General features: G+C 36.2%; 2 protein-coding genes across 3 annotated transcripts in view; both read right to left on the bottom strand.

Annotated features, from left to right (window-relative positions):
• Positions 1–22,442, bottom strand: part of STK3 (serine/threonine kinase 3) — a 344,700-nt gene that overhangs the window by 160,483 nt on the left and 161,775 nt on the right. For both annotated transcript variants that reach the window (XM_037802741.1, XM_037802742.1), the window contains exon 7: positions 2,036–2,173. In XM_037802741.1, the coding sequence (XP_037658669.1) occupies positions 2,036–2,173 (138 nt within the window). The remainder of the gene's footprint in view (positions 1–2,035; positions 2,174–22,442) is intronic.
• LOC119508987 (thioredoxin-like) lies at positions 13,001–13,276 on the bottom strand. The gene has a single exon (XM_037802743.1). It carries the CDS (start codon positions 13,274–13,276, stop codon positions 13,001–13,003), a length of 276 nt encoding a protein of 91 aa, XP_037658671.1.

Genomic DNA, 22,442 nt, shown 5'->3' on the forward strand with positions numbered 1-22,442 from the left:
CTTTAGTTGCTCTCTTTCACTTTAATTTTTATTCTTATTATTTTTGTATGTTTGGTAATGAAAATGTCAAAAATTAATTTTGGTGATGAATGCACAACTATATAATGGTACTGTAAACAACTGAATGTACGCTTTGTTTTGTATGACTGCATGGTATGTGAATATATCTCAATAAAATGAATTAAAAAAAAATGAACCTAAAGAAAAAAATGTCTCTCTCAGCTTCTCTGCACTCTTTCTCTCTGTGAGCTCTCTTAAAGGATTCTAGTGATCTAATTAAGACTCACCCTGATTAGGCAGGGTCCCATCTCCGTGGAAATATTCTATCAAAGGTCTCAGTCACAGTTGGGTGGGTCACATCTCTATGGAAACATTCAATCAAAAGTTTCTACCCAACAAGACTGGATTAAAAGATCATGGCTCTTCTGGGGTCCATAACAGTTTCAAACTGGCACAGGTAGAATATCAGAAAAAATACAATTAATGCAAACTAAAGTATATAGTTAACAGTAATACTGTAATATTCTTTCATTATTTGTAACAAAGGCACTATAGCAAAGCTAAATGTCAACAATAAAGGGACAAAGGAGGTATGGGATTTTTTTTGTTTTGAAAGAAATGAGAATGTTCTTACATGGACTATGGTAGTGGATGTGTAACTATGTGATTATACCAAGAGCCATTAATTGTACACTTAGAATGGATTGTATGGTGTGTGAATAAAACTGATTAATTAAAATATATATATATATTCTAAATATCCACCCCCCTCCCCAAAATGGCATCTTGGAAAATCACATTTTACAAGAACCATGTTTTGAATCCTTTTGTCACTTAACCAAAAGAATCATTTTCCATATATCAAGTTTTATTAACGTTAGGCATACTCTATTAGCTTAGTGGTCTGAGGCAATTCTGTTGAGAAACTAGAGGCTCACAAATACTTATTTAAGTATTAAGTTATTTCTATTTGCATTAATTTCAAGGAAGATTTTAAAAACATCTCCTGGCACAACAGATACAAAGTCTACTTGTAGCAGGGATAACAAAACTCCTCATTCAGGTAATCTTACAACAAATGATATCATTTTCAAGGAGTTCAGAGATCTTGTATTTACACATGTTAGAGTGGAACAAAAGTCAAAGGAGAAAAGCTGGCTCAAGAAATACATCAGAGGGGAAAAAACACATGAGAAATAGTAACAATGGAGACAGGAACTCATTTCTAAAATGAGAAGCCTTCGCAAATTTTGTTTTGAAACAACTTTAAGGCTCAAGAGTTAACAGCAACAACAAAAAATGAAAAAAGTAGAAGATTGAGCCTGGAATATTGGAAAGAGAAAATGAGACAGAGAATATACATGTATTAATTCAGAAAAACAGAACCAATTTGCTAGGGCTTTTATGACAATACAGAGGAAGAATGCTATGTGTGTTTATCTGTTGGTCTATCTGCCTTATCAATCAATATTTCCTGGGGAGGTTTAAGAAATCAGCTCTGAAACTGACAGCAATCCTGATCAATGTTAGAAAGCTCAAAGGCAGTAATTGGAAATAGAATCATGCCCCTCACAAAAGGCATGTTCAGTTCCCAACTCCTGGTCCTGTGGGTGTGAACCCATTTGTAAATAGGACTTTTGAAGATAAGGTGTGGCCCAAACTGAATGAGGGTAGGCCTTAATCCAATATGGCTGATGTCCTTATAAGCAAGGGAAATTGCACCCAGAAGGAGAAGTTACGTGGAGCAGCCAAAAGCTGGAAGTCAACAGAACCCAGAAGAGAAAGGGGAGGACACCACAATGTGCATTGCCATGTGACGAAAAAGCCAAGGACCAATGATCATGGGCAGCCAGTCTTCAGGGAGAAAGCAATGCCTTGATGACGCCTTGATTTTGGACTTTTCCTAGCCTCAAAATCATGAGGAAATAAATTCCCATTGTTTAAGTGAACCCATTGTGTGATATTTGTTTTAGCAGATGGGAAACTAAAACAGATAGGATGGAAATATCCTTCCCACAGAGGCACAAGTACTGACCTGTAAAAGTTGCGTTGCAGTAGCTCGCTGCTCAGGATTCTTCACTAGGCACTTTTTAACAAAATCAGTGAAATCATCAGACCAAAGTTCTGGCTTCCTGAATGTTGGTGGTGGATTTGTGGGAATCATAAAAATAGCCTAGTAAAAATGAAATACCCAAAAGATAGTAAGAATCACACTGGCACAACCAAATAAACAAGTCGTTTCATCTTTTTATCAGAATCTAAATCTGAAAAACAAACTTAAGCTGGTCTAGAATTTCCAGCAAGATTACAATTCAGGAAGCAAGTCCATCTGCTACTAATGTAAATCATTTCCCATTAAATTTCCTCTATTTGAATTGTAGCTCATTGAGCACATCATTCTTTATTTTATATATCATTTTTTTTATCAGTCTCCAGAGAAGACTCTGCATTTCTGACCCTTTTACCAAACTAAAGGCATTTCCCAGTAAGATGTAACCCAGAATTTTGCTATTACAAGGCAGACTTACTCCCCAGTTCAATTTTATATAAAATACTGCTGCCCTAAATGGTTAGTGGCAGTTCAATTTGCTTCTGCAATCCAGAGCATTTAATAATAAATGAAATTACTGCTGTGATTTGAAATACTACTCTATAGAGCTGACTTTTATTTCTCTTTCTAAATATTTGAGTCAGGAGTCCAAATGAAAACATGTAAAGTAATATACCATTTAAGCACTCAAATGCTACTTTCATTTTCACATAATGTTTTTACAAAGACAAGGGGCAAATACAACAGTGACAAACATTTTACAAAGTAAAATTAATTAGAGCATATTGTAACTAACTATAGTCTAACAGGTAGGTTTATATAATTACACAATCAACAGTAGGTAAGATCAGGAAAATATGGCTTTTTGGCAATCTTAATATATGCACATGCAGCATACAAACATGGGCTTCTCAAAGACATAGTCAGGGGTACAGCATCCAAAAAACTTCCTTTCTAGGGTGTAGAATTCTCTGCTTTTTCAGAAAGGAGGTGTTTGTCTCTGTTCTCCCCTCACTTTTTCAACTGGCTTTTGGTGGTCCTCCTCCTTCATTTGCAAACAAATTTAATATACATGAATTTATAATGTCTCTTCCTCTTAATGCATAAAGAAGACAAAGATGGTGAGACTACAAACTACAATAATTCTTAGAAACTTTTTTTTTTTACCATGGAGAGAGACTATTCATAATTAATTTTTAAACTTCTATTCATATATGCAGAAGAGAAGAAAAACTATAGACAAAGTAAAGATAATGTATTGCAGGGGTACCAATTTTAATATATTCCTTTGATAGGATAAAAATTGTCCCACTCTCCATTGGATTTTCTCTTTTTAGAACTTCCAATAAAACTTTATCTACAAAAACAAGTGGCTGGCCCTCATGCTGAAGTTTACTGATTTGATTTTTTTAAATGTCGCATTAAATATTACTTATCTTGATAGGTGAGTTTTTTTGTTTTTTGTTTTTTTGGTGTTAATTTTTCTTAAACTTTTAATTTTGAAATAACTTCAAACTTATAAGAAAGTTGCAGGAATAATATAAAACAACACATAGAACTCCAATACCCTCCCCCAGACACCCACATCTACCAAACTATTGGCATTATGCCACATTTGTTATACCACTTTACCTGTTGTTCTATCTATTTTGTAAACATCTGAGACTAGGTTGCCTATGTCCTGTTCCTGTAAAACTTCACACTTCCATCTCCATTGCTTTTTATTAACTGTTCAAAAGCTACTTACACATATCTAAGAATCATAGAATTTCTACAGGAAAAGACATATGACAGATCATTTAGCCCAATCCTCTCATTTTACAGAAAAGGAATCCAAAGTCCAGAGACATTAAATGGCTTAAAAACAAAATTTCAGACCTGCAAAAGATCCTTCCTTTAAAAGATTAGCAAAGTATTTTAATTCTACTCTGTTGGGAGAAACAAGGAAGGCAAACAACAAAGCAAAGTAGATTATTAAATCTAAACAAACATCCACTAGCAAAAGGATAGAAGAGATGATAAATGACGATCCTGTTTTAAGCATACACTTCTGCATAGTTCCTACTCTTATTTCCTAAGTGGGGAAGAAAGCATAAACAAGTTTTAAGCTTGTAAGATAAGGCAGAGACAGAGAAAATCTTAAAACTTACTACAATCACAACTGTGACAGTAAATACAGATGATCCAGTCAAATATGAAGGAGAAAATCTAAATAAGCAAGTTCAAAAATATCTGCTGAGCACCTATTATGCAGAGAGCAATGGTGACAGAGACATTGTATGGGGCTCAAAGATGTAGCAGGAAACAAAAATCATTATCCTTAAGAGACTCTTAAGCTAGTCTGGTTATAAAAGAATGAACAGTACAGGATTTAAGGAAGAGTTCAATAATTAAAGAAATGTTATAAGGCATGAAAGAAGAGAAGGGCATTCTCATTAGCAGAAATAGCATAAAGAAAAGCAGGAGACTGGAATAAGGTCACTGGTGGGAGCAGAGACCAAGCACATTTACCCTGTAAGAAACCTGGAAGGGAAAGATAGGATCAGAAAGTGAATGGAGCTTACGGAGTTCCACACTAAGGAGTTTGGGCTGCAAGAAAGTGTATACCCAAAAGAAGTTTTTTTTTCTGGTGTGTTTGTGTTTGTTTCTGCTTTTAACTAACAGAGTATGTTAATGATCAGTGCTGGTTTGAAGCTATTACGTACCCCAGAAAAGGCCATGTTCTTTTAATCCATTCCTGTGGGCACAGACTGGCTGTGGGTGGGAACTTTTAGTTAGGTTATTCCAATGAGATGCACCCACCCCATTCAAAGGAGGATGTTGAATGAAGGTGGGTCTTATTGGAGTCCTTAATGAGAGGATAAAGACCAAAAAAAGCCAAGAGAGCTTAAAGAGAAAAAGTCCCTGGAGGAGCTAAGAGAGCCACTGAAGCCAGAAGCTGAAAGCAACGGAACCCAGAAAGAAAGACAAGCAGACAATGGCCATGTGCCTCTCTTCAGAGGCCAGGTATCATCCTGCTGATGCCTTAATTCAGACATTTTCATGGCCTAAGAATTGTAAATTGTAAGTTAATAAATCCCCATTGTAAAGGCCCACCATCTTCTCTATATTGCATTCTGGTAGCTTTAGCAAACTGAAACATGATCCATGAAGAAGCTAAAACCAATAACCTGAAGACACTCTAAATATGGAGTACAAAAGGCAGTTAGGGGGGCAGGTGTATATATCCAAACATGAATAACAGAGTTCAAAACTAGGATGATATCCATGAGAATGAAATGTAAGAAATGAAACATGAGATACTTCAAAGGAAGAACCAAGAGTATGCGCTAACAATATTGCTCAGGAGGAGAGGAAAAAGGAAAAACTAAAAATTACTCCAGAATTCAAGAAATAAAAAACAGACACCTTAGTTGCCAGGTATTCAGGTATTTCAACAATTCAATGTGTCATTTTCTGAATGCCCTTAGCGTATGTGGCAGTTTACAATATGTTATTGCTGGTTTCTAACATGGCAAGTAAGCCAAAAGAATTTGCGAGAACAAGGCAGTGATTTGTCTGTTGATACTAGGATAAGAGTGAATCTCTTTATCAGTATACACATCTTTCAAAAAGGACAAGTCTTTTAATAGGTGAGAACATTCTTACACAACTTACATATTACACACATTACATCCAAGATAATCCTTCAAAAGCAGTATAGGCAGTATAAAAGATGGGTAAAATGTGCTAGAAAAGGTACATAAAACCACCTACCACTTCAAATTAAAGAATAAAAATAAATTTGAACTCTCTTCTCTTCAAAAGAGTTCAAAGCACCTACATAAGCCCATATATAGACTGACCTCAAACACCAGGCAAATGATACTAGATTGTCTAGATAAATGTTGTTCATCTGCACTTCTGTTACAAATTGATGGATAACAAATCAGTGATTTATGTCCTTGAAGCTAATGCTCTCCTTTGAACTTTGAGCCAGTGAGTTGCAGTCTTATCTTCAGATAATCTTAACATATAAGGTTCACCTCAGCAGTAGCTATTAGAAACCCAAGGATAAAAAGTTAACTCTAACTCTTATTTACCTAATACTATCATAAAGTGAACCTAAACGTTCACGTCTTATTCTCAAACAAGCACTGAGCTGTAGCACATGGTTCAAACAAATAAGAAATCTTAAAATATGATTTACCAAAATGTAGGGAATCTAAATTCTTCAGAAAAACCACCTTGTCTTTTTTTCCCCATTTTTATAGGTTCAATAATCAATTACAAACTAATAGATCTTCTTAGAGACTTTAATGTGTTCAACTAATTACATAGCTTTAGTCATGAATCTCTGAGTATTCTCTTAAGAATCTCCCAAGTTTTGTATGAGCTGATTTTGTTAGCCTTCGACTTATAATTTGCTTCTTTCCTTGCCACCAACCAAATTGCATACACACACATTACAGCCATATAACTTATCTTATCTCAAACACCATTTTGATTCAAGAATGTTAGTACAATAAGTGATATGATTATCCTTGTGTTTGTTTCTACAAGATGCGTTGCTTAACTACATATTGACCTGATTTTTTTAAAAAACTTCCCTAATCACAAGTTGTCTTAAGAAGTCTAAAAAAAGGTAAGTGTCTCAAAACAACTAATTATCTTCTTGCCTGGAATTTCATGTCTTAGAATCCAGGAGCTGGAAAGAGCTGGGGATGAAAAGCTACAATGCCTGAACTTTATAATCTCAGTGGAATGAGTCAACATGTATCTGAAGTTCAGATAGCTGGATTTGTGAATATACAGAAGCAGTGGGCATGCTGGAATAACAACAAATTCCATGCCACTCTTCAAGAACTTCAAAAGGTTATCTTCAAACAAATAAATAAGATAAAGAATGAGAAATATAAAACTACAAAGTACTAAACAAACATAGCTGTTTCCTGACAACAAATATAATACATGGATAGAAAGTTACTAAGTCAAAAAAAAAGTATGTATCTTTTAAAAAAGGAAATACAGTAATAATAATTTTCAAAAGATCGTTACAAATAAGGTAGTGAACAGTACAATGGACCCAAGTCAGAAAAATAGCCTTGAGTCCTAAATCATCCCCTGACTGAATGTCTGACTGTGCTGTTCCTCCAGGTACTTGGGCTTTGTCTGCGGGCCTCAATTTGACTTTTTTGTTTTTCCATATAAGTGAGGAGGCTGGACTAGAAGACTTGGGCACTCTAATTAACTGCTTAGCAATCTAGGTGCAAAATCCTAGCTAGACAAAAGTATTAATTGTTCATGTGAAAGGACACAGAAGTTGGGGATGCAGGGGAAAGGATAACAATATCCTTTTGTAATATAAAATTTTGTAATATAAAAATACAAATCTAAATTTTTACCACAACTCCCTCAAAAGCAAATATGGAGCAGACAGAAGAGATTTCGAAGAGAATACTAAAATCTAGAGTGAATCTTATTCCTAAAATACAGTTTCTACAATAAGCACAGAGTTAAAATATTAGGAGCAGACCTCACAATTCACTCCAGCTCCAATCAAAGGAGATTCAGTAAACATTAATCTGACCCATAAAGGCCAATTTGCCTGCCTGGAAACCGAACACGAGTGGGGCATGGGGGTGATGCGTGCAGTTGGGTGCCCTTGCAGTACAGAGTGATTAAGAGAACCAGGTCTAGAGGTCAGAGCCAGCTCTAGATAGCACCGTCATTAATAGCTATCTGACCTGTTTAACTTCTCTATGCCTTTGCTTTCACATCTGTAATATGGGAATAACAGCAGTACCTATCGCACAGGGCTGTTCTGAGGTTTAAATGGGTCAATACATGTAAAATATTTAGAATAGCACCTGTCAGATCGTAAAAGCTCAATAAATGTTAGCTATTACTAAGACAATTTTACCACAAAGACTCACAAGGGTAAACTAGCTTATTCAACGTCACATAGCTAGTAAAAAGTGGCTGTCAAAATGGGCATTCAGATTTATCTGGCTCCTTAGCTTCACACTACCTTTATGCTTCTACTAAATTTCTGCCCCAGCTAATTCTATTGCAAGATAAAGACTCTGTTACACATATTCAGTCTCCAAGAAAAAACAATAGAAAAGTTAGTACAAAGATGATTATAGTTTCACTTTCAATAAAAGTGGAAAACTAAACAACAAAAATGCCCAATAAATGCATAATGGTATAGAAAGGAATAATATATATATATAAATAAAAAGTGGAAAATGTGTGAATTACAAAACCACAAAGAAATATCTTTTTAAAAAGTGAAAATGACAATATAAAATAGATCAGAATGATTACCTCCACATAAAAATGACAAACATGCACTAATAGAGATTGAAAGATTGTATAAAGAATATCAAAATTTCAAAATACTAATTCATAACAGCAACTACTTACAAGATTACCTCAGATTCATTGTAAATTAATGTTTTATTTTTAAAAATTTTTTAATTGTTTTGCCCAAATTAAATTCCAATACCTTTGCTTTCAGTTTAAACTTAACCATCTCAGAGAGTTCCTATTTGGATGGATGGTGGTGATGGTAGCATAAAATTGTGAACATAATTAACAGCACTGAAATATATATCTGAATATGGTTAAAAGGGGAAATGTTAAGTTGTATTTTTGATAATAGAATAAAAAATTTTTTAAATCCATGGAACTGTGCTATACAAACAGTGAGCCCTAAGTTAAACTGACTACAGTTAATGGAACAATTATAAAAATTTGCTTTCATTAATTGTAACAAATGTACTACACTGATGTTAGGTGTCAGTAATAGGGTGATTTTTGGGAATCCTTTATTTTATGCATGATTGTTCTGTAAACCTACAACTTCTCTACTAAAACAACAACAACCATCTTTCAAAGTTGAAATATAATGTTCCCTTAATACAACAATATTCATAAAACATGATTATAGAGGAAATCAAAAGTGAACAACACAAGAGCCCAACACTTAAGGAACTTTATCATTCCACTCTCTCAGATCCCACAAATTAAAACTCCTGTGATCAGTTCAGTTAATTTTGTGAGCAAATGAAATGTACTCATACCTGAAGTGTAAAAATTTCTTCAAGAAGCATACAGTCTAATGGGTTAGGGAAGCATATAAGACCATTTCAATAAAATAGTTTAAGTGCTAAAAATAGAGTGAACAAAAGGCATTATAAGATGACTTAGCCCACATGGGTGTTCAAGAAGAAAATGAGACTTAAACAGCCAACTATTCAAAGGCATGAAGAGATCTGAAACCTTGGGATCTGTGAGGGGAACTGACCTGTTTCAGGTGTGGGGCAGGGAAATTACAAGATGTACCTGAGGTCTTTTGTTGGCCCATAAAGGAAGGAACCACTCAAAGGCTTATTGGGGCCTTGTCAAAAGAAGTTCAGGACCTGTAGAGCTCAGCCTCACCCCTGGAAGATTCTGATTTACTTATCTAGGGTGATGAACAGAAAAGGTATTGTTTGTAAGTCTCCCAAGTGATTCTAATGTGTAGCCACTATGGAGAACCACTCTTCTAAAGTATAAAATACAAGACAAGTATTATCAGTCTGTATACCTCAAACTTCAGCACTTTCTACATTTTATCTGGTCTTCTGGTTAGTTATAAACTAATTCTAAATGCCCTGGTTAACATGGAAACTACTTGAAAGCATAGAGAGTTTTATTATCCAGTCTTGCATTCTGTATAGCATTAAGCAAAGTTACTTCTGTAGAGTAAAATCTAAATTGACTTGAAAATGTTAAATACGAACAGTAAGAATTTAAAGAAAAAAAAAAAAGGCTTAAACTCCAAAGAGACAGGGACAACACCAAATAAAGATGGCAATAAAATTTTGGAAACATTTCCTAAGCAGATAAGTAAGTAGTAGCTGATTCATAAGATCTGAGAAAACTAAAATCTAAGCCTACAGGGAAAGAAACCAATGAGAAGCATGTCAATTCCCAACACAGAACCTAAGAAAAAAAAAGGCTAAGATATATCAGAAGCACCCACATACATCTAAAGGTAGGGGACACCTGTAGCAATAAGCAAACCTGGCACACAGATTGTGGTTTCTTACATACCAGTCTCCACTGTGTTCCTATAAGAAATGACTTATTGCAGAATGGGGATATCTTATTTCCGAATGGGGACAGTAAGCCTGGGGCATCTTGTAGGACCTCAAAGATTTATGAGATCAGGCCAAAAGTATTCAAGGGTAGTCAAATTTAGGATACTTTTAGCACCAAAATAACAACAACAATAATGACTATGATTATAACATATTGAATAAAATAAAATGCATCCATAGTGATATTTTTAAAAGGGAGAGGGGTTACAAAAAGCTGTTCGTTATAGAAAAATGCCAACTAATAAATACACGATGCATGAAATAATTAGAATATAACCATTTTTTTCACCTGAAAGTAACGTAATGACCAGCTGAGACAAGGATCACCAATAGATACTAATACCAGGTGAAAAGATTGGGGAGAGGATCCAAAAGTATTACCCCACAGATTATCTAACAATTACAAAGGAGAAAAATGCACCTTTACAATAGAAAGATATGTTACCTTAACTAAATAATAAAGAATTTCATAGTTCACTGCCTTAACTAAACAATCAAGAATTTCATAGGTGGTCGTGTGTATTTCACATGTGAAATACACATGACCACCTATGAAATTCTATTATATATATATATATATATATATATATATATATATAATAGAATTATATAATATATAACCTGGATCTAATCTACTGAGTACTTTGAAATGTGGCTAGGGTGATTAAGGAACTGAATTTTTACTTCATTTTAATTAATTTAATTTAAATTGGCACATGTGGCTAGTGGCTATCACAGTGGACAGTGCAGATATCGAACACTTTCATCATCACAAAATTCTACTGGACAGCTCTGCTCTACCTCTAATTTCCAGGATACAGGAAATACAGAGGCTACAGGAAAATGTTAAAAGACCCTACTGAAGAAACATTACAGAAATAAAAGAGCAAATTATATTAGAATTTTAAGAGGCAGAAGGAGGAATCCATGCTACCAGTGAAACAAAGTATTTGAAAGGTACCAAAATATTTCAATACAGAAGCAAACAATGTAATTACTAAATGAGGGGTGGAAAACAAGGGGAAAAGAAAGAAAATCTGTAATGTAAGATTCATGAACCTTGTGGTGGTAGACAACAACTGTGATTAATAGTAAAAATATAAAATGTTCTTTAAAAGAAAAAGATTAATGAAATATCACTTAACATAATTTCAGCAGAAAATTAGGAAAAGAAATTAATCCTAGTCTTTAGTAGCTTTCTATCTTCTGGTAAGAGTCTCTACGACAGGACATTTCCATGACTATGAAATGCTCTTAAAAGATAAGGATATTATATGTAATTCCGGTAGCATCTGGTTTCATTCTACCAAATGCAACAATAATTTAAGTCAATCCAACATAAATCAAAAGCATTGATACCTACTGTCAAGGCCACTGCTACCATTTGTGGGGCCCAGGGCAAGAAAACAAACGAAGAACCATGGCCTATGGCTTCACTACTTTCCTATTCCCAACTCTGACTCCTGGAACATCCCTGCCCACACGTTTTAGCTCCATCCCAATGCCCCTCCACCACATGCCACCCCTCCGTTAGCTGTCCCTTGACTACCCCTGGCCTCTTGCGGTCTACCTCTCATGAGGACAATCCTAGGAAAGAGGCCTGCACAATTTCAGGGTCATTTGGACAAAAAATTCTGAGATCCTGGGTTCTCAGAGTGTGATGTGGGAGCGGAAGGCACAGGCTCTGGCACAGGGATGTGGCATGACCAGAGGAGGGTCAGATTGGGAGCCCTATAAAGTACAAGCTCTGGGCAAAGGCTCCAGTTACCCAGGTCTAGAATTATCTATGATCAACAATCCATATTCAAAATCACCATATGCATAAAGTGAGTAAAGCAGAGAAAAAAGTCACAATCTGTCACCAAAGTGCGAAGATTGGATGATAGTTAATCAAGTAATCAAAACATAACAAAAATGTGAAAAGGTAATACTGATTATAAACAACTTATTACTCAACCTCCAATCATATCTAACAGAGATTGCAAAACTTAGGCACTTGGTTACATAAAGGCCAATGAACCCAAACAGATAGTAAAAACTAGGATACAGCTAAACAAGCAAAGGTCAAAATAGAGCTCTTGTGATTGAATTAAAATAAAACAATAAACTAGTCCTAAGGTAACAGGAATGTCACGCAATAGATGAGGTTCTGGTCCAAGAACAGTATAATGCCCATTACAAATCGATTTAACAAAAAGGTATTAAAGTGAAATAAATATAAAATAGGATTAAGAAAAACCAATATTAACAACAAAAGATATATGAAGAACAAAAAGTAAACACAACAGGAAATTTTGAAAGTCTATAATTAGAAAGAAACAAGATTTCAGGAATTCCATGTGAAAATTTCAGAATTAAATGGTAAGTTTAAGGGGGAAACTGTCAACATTGTTCTCAATTTTGCCTAGGGAAAAGAATGCTTTAATCTACAGTCTTGGTCAAATATGAGGGCCAAATAAATAATTCAGCAGATTCTACCAAAATTAGCAAAAATTATTAAAACATTCATGTATGAATTCCAAACTCATACTTTAAGAAAGCCCTATGATTCATCAGCAACCACCCAATTACAAACACTAAACCAGTGGAATGCCACAATGACTACGTATTAGCTTTTTTTTTTTTTTTAAGGGGGGTAGAATTAATATTTTATTGTCATTTATAATCAGATGGCAGTTGGATATATAGTCTTCAAACATGATCTTGCTTATTTGTAAATAAAAAAAATTACAAGTTAAGTTTTAAACAGCTGATGGCTGGTTATGTTTTCAGAAAACATGATTAGCTTAATTCATCAATGGTGGCTTCAAGCTTTTCCTTATTAGCACCAAAATTCTCCCACCTTTTGTCCCATTTTATTAAACTGAAATGTTGGCATGCATTTGACTTCACACTCTGCAGCAACATCCTGACAGTCATCCACATCTACTTCAAGGAACACCACCTTGTTACACTTTTCAGAGAGGGAATGGAAGAAAGACTTGATCATTTGGCAAGGCCAACACCACGTGGCTGAGAAATGAACTACTACAAGTTTACCTCCAGCATCTTTCAAGGTTGCCTGAAAATCTTCCTTGCTGTCCATCTGCTGCACCATTTTGGCTGCTGGGGGAGTCTGACGAGTGACTGAAGAAAACGTTGAAAAAGACCCAAAAAGCAGGACCAAAGCTGAGAACATATTAGCCTTTTAAAAATTACTGATGCCCTGGACCCAGCCCAAAGAATTGGTCTGTAGTGAGACCTGGGTATGATTTTTCTGTACCCTTGATGGGTCTAAAGTGTACCCGGTGTCAAAACCACTGTGTGAAGCAAACAGATAACTCATATGCATCCACTGTAACTAATTCCAAACCCCCATTACTATTAGCACAACTTTGGGGCTAGTGTGAAAAACATACCATTTTTAGAGTCTGAGAATTCATAAATAGAGGAAGGGGGAGAAACTATGAAAATTCACTAATTCAGAGACCAACTCTAAGCAGTGCTATCTAAACCACCTTCCCAGGCATACATGTGTGTGTGTACATATGTATGTATGTAATTGTATTTTGAATTGTTATCTATTAAAAAGTCATTGCTATTTAAAAACTGTGTGTAACTTCTGCTTCCAGGATGATGGAGTGGATGTACTTTTCCCTATTCCTCTCACTAAGTACAACTAAAAACCATGGATATAACATATAAAACAAATGTAAGACTCTAAAAGTTGGAGAGAAAGAGGCAGACTGGCTAGGGACCTTAGGAGCCAAGGAATGCCAATGGTTAGTTCCCTGGGTTTTCTTTTTCCCTCATAGATCTCAGTCTTGGAGCTGAAGAAGCCAACAACCTAGAAAAGCCAACAGGTGCAAACAAAAAAAGGCCCTAACAACAGCCTGTTCTCCCCAGACAAAAAAATCAGGAAAGATGCAGCTTAGCAAAAAAACAAAAATTTATAGAAAATTCTCCCTCTACTTCAGCCAAACATAACAGAAAAAAATTGTTGCCCTGCCTCCACCCATGCCAGCAAAGGCCAAGGGGGCAGCCCAAACTGACAGAATGAAACGAGGCACCACAGCACTCTCAATAGAATGACATCAGAAAAGACAAATAGGGGAACCAGAACTTTTGTCCTGTCCGTAGGGTAACAAGACACCCCCTCTTTTCCCTGGCAGTGTCAGTAGAGACCATGTAGAGAGCCTAGACCTCCAACCTACTGGGCCATAATGAGGAGCCACCTCCCCTTACTCACAGGGGTGGTGTCAAAGGAGGACCAAAGGACAGCCAGGACTTTCACAGTCGCCCAGCGGTAATGAGACCATCCCCAATGCAAAGAAAATGGAGACCATGTGGAGATTTGGAATTGCCATTCTGACCCAGCAGGAACAAAGAGACCTCCTCACCATGGCTATCATCAGAGGCTGAGTGGGTAACCTGGACTTCAAACTCCAGTTGGCAGTAAAGAGGCAACACAGACCCATTCTTCCCCTGACAGAACAGTGTCAACACACATCCAGCTAAAACAGAAGGTTTAAATAAGATCCAGAGTCTCAGAACATAATATAAAAATATCCAGTTTTCAATAAAAAATCAGTCATACCAAGAGCCAGAAAGATCACAAACAGATTTTAAAAGACAAGCAATACATGTCAACACTAAAGTGAAAGAGATGTTAGAATTATCTGACAAATATTTTAAATCACCCTGAAGGAAATGCTTCAAGAAGCAAATATGAAAATGCTTCAAACAAATGAAAATGTAGAAAGCCTAGGCAAAGAAATACAAAGTCTCAGCAAAGAAACAAGATATAAAGAAGAAACAAATGGAAATTTTGAAAATAACAAACACAATAACCAAAATAAAAACTCAGTAGGGTCAACATCAGAAGGGAGGACAGAGGAAACAATCAGTGAACAGCATGACAGAACAATAGAAACTACACAATCTACACGATGGAGAAAATAGATGAGAATAAAATGAATAGAGTCTCAGGGACCTGTGGGACTAAAACAAAAGATCTAACATTCATGTCATCCAAGTATCAGAAGGAAAGGAGAAAAATGATGGGGCTGAAAAAGTACTTGAAGAAATAATGGCTGAAAACTTCCTGAACTTGGCAAGAGACATAACCCACAGATTCAAGAAGATGAACAAACCCCAAACAGGATACAACTAAGGAAAATTATACCAAGACATATCATAACTAAAATTCTGAAAACTAAAGACAAAGAAAAAAACCTTGAAAATAGTAAGAGAGATATAACACCTTACCTATAGGAAAAAAAAAAACACTTCAAATGACAGCAGATTTCTCATCAGGAACCATAAATGTGAAAAGAAAGTGGCAGGACATTTTTCAAGGTCTGAAAGAAAAAAAACTGTCAACCCCAAATTCACTATCCAGTGAAAATATCCTTCAGGAATGACAGGGAAATCAAGACCTTCTCAGATGAATGAAAGCTAAGATAATCTGTCACTAGAAGACCACCCTAAAAGAATGGCTAAAAAGTTCTCTAAATAAAAAGGAAAAAAATTAAAAAAAAAACTAAAAGGAAACTTGGAACATCAGAAAACAAAACAGTAGGCAGAAATAAGGCAAATAAAATAGACTTTAATTCTCTTAAGTTTTCTAAATTGTATTCAACTGTTGAAGGAAAAATTACAACACTGTCTGATATGGTTGTAAATGTACATACAGGAACATTTAAAACAATTATATTATAAACAGACAAGGGTAAAGGATATAAAGGGATGTAAAGTTTTTACACTTCATCCAAACTGGTAAAATGATGATACCTGTAGATTAGGATAAGTTATGCATATCTAATGTTAATACCTATAGTAACCACTAAAAAAACTTTACCAAGAGATACATTCAAAAACACTATACATAAATCAAAAAGGAACTGTAAAAATGTTCAAGTAATCTACAGGAAGGCAGGAAAATTAAAAACAAACAAACAAAAAAAAACAGAAGAAAAACCAGAAATCAAAAAGTAAAATGCAAAACTTCAACATCCCTCTCACAACAACTAATAAAACAATTAGACAGAAAATCAGCAAGGATATAGAAGAGTCAACATTATCAACCTCTAGGTTCTAATTAACATTTATAGAACATTCCACTGAACAACAGAACAGTACACATTCTTTTCATGTGCTCATGGAACACATACCAAGGTAAAACCATAATAAATGATAACTACTATAATTAATACTACTTGATTGGTCTGGAATTAGTATATTGCTAGGAGGGTACAGCAAAAAAGAGAGGAAAAACAAGGGAGTTAAAAGAAAGTGATTCTTCCCACAGATTGGCACCACAAATATAGATAGGTGCTTGCATGATACACTTCTAAGGTATGACACTGGCACAGAAAGTTGACAACAGAAGGGTACATGGGAAAAATCTTCACATTGCATACTAGGGACTATAATTAATAGGAATACTATATTCTATAAAAGTTTCACTCACTAAATTTATTTGTTAGAAACGTAAATCCTTCAGAGTGCCCCTTCAGAGTGCCCCTACGCCAGCTATGTTCCGAAATCCAGAAGCAATAGCCTCTTCAAGAACATCAACTAGATAAGTCCCCTTTGCACATAAAGTTGACACCCCTTTTCAACATGAACAGGTTAGGATAGTCACTGCCAAGACATCCCTGAAGATTGGGAAAATGATTAAACTAGAGGAAGGGGTAGCAACAGACAAGATGGAATTTAACAAAGGATTATGAATACCGAATCTTTATACAATTTTCTTTTTCTTAGTTGCTAGGGTATTAGAATAGTTAGAAGGAAAGAATTGAAATGGTGGAACCGTAACCCATAGTATCCTTTGAAATCTGTTCTATATCTACTTGTTAAATTGCAATTTGAAGGCTATAACTTTTTGTATATATGTTAGATTTCACAATAAGGAAATGACTAAAACTATGGTACTATAACTCATAATAATTTTGGAAATTTCCTATATGTCTATTAGCTAAATCATGCTTTGAAAGATATTACCTCTTTGCATATATGTTATATTTCATAATGAGGAAACAACTGAAACTGTGGAATTGTAACCTATAATATTCCTTGAAATTTGCTAACTACTTGTTAAATAGTACTTGGAAAGTTATCACTTTTACGTATATATGTTATATTCTACAATAAAAAAAATATGATCAACCAAAAAAAAAGTAGTTCAAGTGATGAGGCAGAATCTAGGCTAGTTAGAGGAAGGAAGTGAATTCATGAGAGAATAGATGATGTAACAGGGAAAAATAAAGTAAATGACCCGAGTTGAAGACCAGCTGAATTTTAAGCCCAAGGAAGTGAGAAAGATGGAAAGACTGCAAATTAGGATCAAAACTTCTTGAGAAGACTGTTAAAGACTGTAAATCAGCACTTATTTCTCATGTTTCCACAAAAGGGAAACATGAAATGAAAGAAAATCAGACTTAAATAGTCTTGTGTTTATCATTAGTTAGCAATGACATCCTTAGAAAAGTCACTTTGACTGTGTGGGCTTATTATTAATTTGAGAGTTACTGACAAACTACTTCTGGTTTCTCCTTTATCTCATTCTCTGTCCCCTTCGCTCCCTCAACACACACAAATACACACACACCCTCATCATTATAGGCAAAAATCAAGAAAGGCAGCAAAGAGATTTTCCCGCAAACATTGAGGCCTGCCAATTTAGTGTGCTGAGCCCTCAATCTGGGGGCCTTCCCCTTGAAGCTAGTTACTGCAAGGGCTTATAATTGTGCCTAGGAGTCCCGTCCCCCTCCCTGCCGAGAGCGCCTCTTTGTTGTTCAGATACGGCGTCTGCCCTCTCTAAGCCCACTCGGCAAGTGAACTCACTGCCCTCCCCCCGATGTGAGACACGACTCCCAGGGGTGTGAATCCCCCTGGCAACGTAGGAAAGGACTCCTGGAGATGAGCCTCGACCCAGCACTGTGGGATTGAGAGGATCTTCTTGACCAAAAGGGGGAAGAGAGATGAAGCAAAGTAGGGTTCCAGTGGCTGAGAGATTTCAAATGGAGTCGAGAGGTCACTCTGGAGGGTACTGCTATGTGCTACATAGATATCACCTTGTAGTCTTTAGTGTGTTGGAATGGCTAGAGGGAAATACCTGAAGCTGTCAAACTGCAACCCAGTGACCTTGATTCTTGAAGATGACTGTTTAACTATATAGATTGCATACTGTGACTGTGTGACCGTGAAAACCTTGTGGCTCACACTCCCTTTTATCCAGTGTATGGACAGATGAGTGGAAAAATGGGGACAAAAAATGAGATTAAGAATAGGGTGGGATGGAGGGGATGGAAACATTTAGGTGGGTTTTTTTTGCTTTTATTTTTAATTTGGAGTAGAGAAAAGGTTCAAAAATTGATTCTGGTGATGAACGCACAACTGTATGATGGTGCTGTGAATAACTGATTGTATACTGTGGATGACTGTAGAGTGTGTGAATATATCTCAAACTGTATTTAAAAAAAGTAAATGAACAATGGGGAAAGGAAGAGAATGCGATGTTTTAGATATTCTTTTTTATTTTAATTTTCAATTTAGTTTTTGGAGTAATGAAAATGTTCAAAGTTTGAGGTGATGAAAGCACAACTATATGATGATACCACAACAACTAATCGTACATTTTGAATGATTGTATGTTATGTGATTATATCTCAATAAAATTGCATTTTAAAAAAAGGCAGCAAAGAAGGGCAAAGATCTGAAAAACTGGTCAATTTTCAACTGTCTGGAATAGCTGTCTTGAGCACCCTGCACATCCCCTTTCTCTCTCCCAGTTCTACCACCACAAGGCCTAAAATCCCAGCCCTCTTGTTGGCTATCCTCCCAGAAAAGAAAAACTCCCATGTTTCTCTCTATTTCCTAATCTTTCCTCTTTCCCTCCCACTCATCAAAATTCCAATTGTTGAGTGTTAGTTCAATAACAGAAAGGCAAACTGTTAAGCCATTCCATATTAAAGTCAAGAATAAATTATAACTCTCTTATCCTCCTCTATTTGGCAAAATTTCAGGCAAAGCGTAAGAAGATAATTTTGGGCAGGGAACTTTGCTTTATCTCCTACTTTAAAGCTGTGAGGAAGAAAAAGGAGTGTTTGCGGTAACTGACCACAAATGCTCCCTTCTTTTACCCACAGAGACTTCCTTTTGAGTACCTTCTTAGAGAGGTACCCATCATTGCTCTAACTTCTCAGGCAGACAACAAACCACAGAGGACTCCCACAGCAGCAAAGAAGGCTACACTAACTTCAGGGCACTGCTAAGGAAAGCAGGCCTACATGGGATGCTAAAGCGGAAAACTTCAGACAGCAGAAGGGGAGTGTGTGGAAACTCTCTATCCTTCTACAACTCTGAAAATACTGTCTGAGACTCACCTACCAGGCCAAGGGGATTCTAATAGTAGGACTCTTGGGACATAATTATTTCCTGTAAGAAGTGAAAAAAGAGGACCTGCAACCTAAAAGTCTGAAGAGAAGCTGTGCTGGTTTGAATGTACTGTGTCCCCCAAAACACCATTGTCTTTGATATAATCTTGTGTGGGCAGACGTATCAGTGTTGATTAGTCTGTAATTCTTTGAGTGTTTCTGTGGAGATGCGCCCCCCAACTGTGGTTGATGACTCTGATTGGATAATTTCCATGGGTAATTTTCACTCAGGGTCGGTCTAAATTAAATCACCATATAAATGAGTGGACAAACAGAAGGAACTCAGTGCAGCTGGGAGTGACATTTTGAAGAGGAGCTACAGCCAAGAGGGACACTTGGAAGAACACACAGAAACTGAGAGAATAGCTGCAGATGAGAGACAGTTTGAAGACGGCTGTTGAAAGCCGACTCTTGCTCCAGAGAAGCTAAGAGAGGACAAAACACCCCAAGAGCAACCAAGAGTGACATTTTTGAGGAACTGCAGCCTAGAGAGGAACATCCTGGGAGAAAGCCATTTTGAAACCAGAACTTTGGAGCAGACGCCAGCCATGTGCCTTCCCAGCTAACAGAGATTTTCTGGACACCATTGGCCATCCTCCAGTGAAGGTACCTGATTGTTGATGCCTTACCTTGGACACTTTATGGCCTTAAGACTGTAACTTTGTAACCAAATAAACCCCCTTTTATAAAAGCCAATCCATTTCTGGTGTTTTGCATTCTGGCAGCATTAGCCAACTAGAACAGAAGACTTAATCATAAAGCAAGAAAACAGTCATGGACAAAAGTACACAAAGAAGTGACTACAAGAAGAGGTGCCACTAAATGAGGAAAACAAAGGGGGGTGAGGGAAAGTACCACTGAAAGAGGGAAACAATCTCCCCCCAACCCCCAATAAAAGGTGAAAATATAACAAATGCTTTAGAGCAGAGATCGGCAAACTATAGCCTGCATGCCAAATCTGGCCAACCTCCTGTTTTGGTAAGTAACATTTTATTGGAATACAGCCATGCTTATTCATTTATGTACTGTCTGCAGCTGCTTTCACATTACAAGGACAGAGCTGAGTGGTTGCAACTGAGCTCATATGGTCCACAATAATTACTATCTAGCCCTTTACACATCAGGAGGTAAGATGAGGACTGAGATGAGGCCATCGGATTTGGCAGTTAAGTGATCCTTGGTAAAGAAGAAAAAACAAATGAAAAAATGTTTAAAAGAAAGTGTATGGGGGTGACATCATCAACATGGTGACATAAATGGCTATTTTTAAACCTCTCTCCAGATAGTCAAAGGAAAAAAAAAGGACAATTCTAAATTGTTCAGAACTCTAGAGGAAGATATAGACTGGAGAAGGACCCTACAAATGCCGAATTGAAGAAAGAGAAAAAATTTCAGAAATGGAAATGTTCTCATATAGATTGTGGTGGTGAAAGCATAACTATGTGATTATACTGGGAAATGTTGATTGTTCACTTAGGATGGATTGTATGGTGTGTGAATAAAACTGTTTAAAAAATAAACAGAAAGATATAAGTGCTGGAGAAGATGTGGAGAGAGAGATATATCTGTTCACTGTTGGTAGGGAAGTAGAATGGTGCAGCCCCTATGGAGGGCACTGTGGTGGTTCCACAGGAGGCTAAGTATAGGACTGCTATATGATCCTGCTACCAATTATTTGGCACATACTTGGAAGAACTGAAAGCAGGGATTGGAATAGCATTTGCACACTGGTGTTCATGGCAGCAGTATTCACAATTCGCAATTAATGGAGACGGCCTAAGGGTACATCAACGGATGAATGGAAGGGCAAACTGTGGTGTATACATATAACAGAATATTGAAAGGCTGCAAGAAGGAATGAAGTTATGAGTCATGCAACTAGGTGAATGGACTTGAGGACATTATATTGAGTGAAATAAGCCAGAAACGTAAGGACAAATATTGTAAGGTCTCACTATTATAAACTAACCATAATGAGTAAATGCTGAGAATTGAATTCAAGATCATAGGTATCAGGGGATAGAAAGTGGACAGAGACTGGGCAACCGAGAGTCAACAGGTCATTCTGGAGGTTATTCTTATGCATAATATAGATATTCCTTTTTAGTTTCTAGTTTATTAGAATAGCTAGAAGGAAATACCCGAATCTGTTGAACTGTAATTCAGTAGACTTTATTCTTGATGATAACTGTATTACTATATAGCTTTTATCATGTGTCCATGTGATTGTGAAAAACTTGTGACTGACACTGCCTTTATCCAGTGTATGGGCAGATGAGTAATAAAATAAAGACAAAAATATATACAAAAATAATGGGGGGTGGGGTGGGGAGAGAAGGGGTATGGGATAGTTTAAGTGTTCTTTTTTATTTTATTTTTTTCTTTATTTTAGAGTAATGAAAATGTTCTAAAATTGATTGTGGCATTGTATGCACAACTATACGATGATACTATAAGCCTGAGTGTATACTTTGATGGACTATATGGTATATGAATATATTGCATTAAAAAAAGAAAGTGTATGCATATTAAAGTGGAGGCAATGAGTACAAGGTATTCTTTCAAGCAGTTTAGCAAATAGGAAAAGAGAAAGACTACATGGACGCTTATAAGGGATAGACAAGACAATTTCTTTCATTAATCCTGCTCCTCCTAGAGTCCCTCTCTCTTTCATCACCAACCAAAAAATTTCCCAAAATAGAACTTCAGTCTATTTGGTCACCAAATCCAGGTAATTCTAGTTCCAAAACATGTTTTGTATCCTCAGTTCCAGGCACAATGCTTAGCATACAGCAGGTGTTCAACAATAAATGCTTGCTAAATGAAAGAATTTAAGTACAG

The sequence above is a fragment of the Choloepus didactylus genome, chromosome 14 (genome assembly GCF_015220235.1).
Source record: "Choloepus didactylus isolate mChoDid1 chromosome 14, mChoDid1.pri, whole genome shotgun sequence".
In the NCBI taxonomy this organism is placed as follows: Eukaryota; Metazoa; Chordata; class Mammalia; order Pilosa; family Megalonychidae; genus Choloepus; species Choloepus didactylus.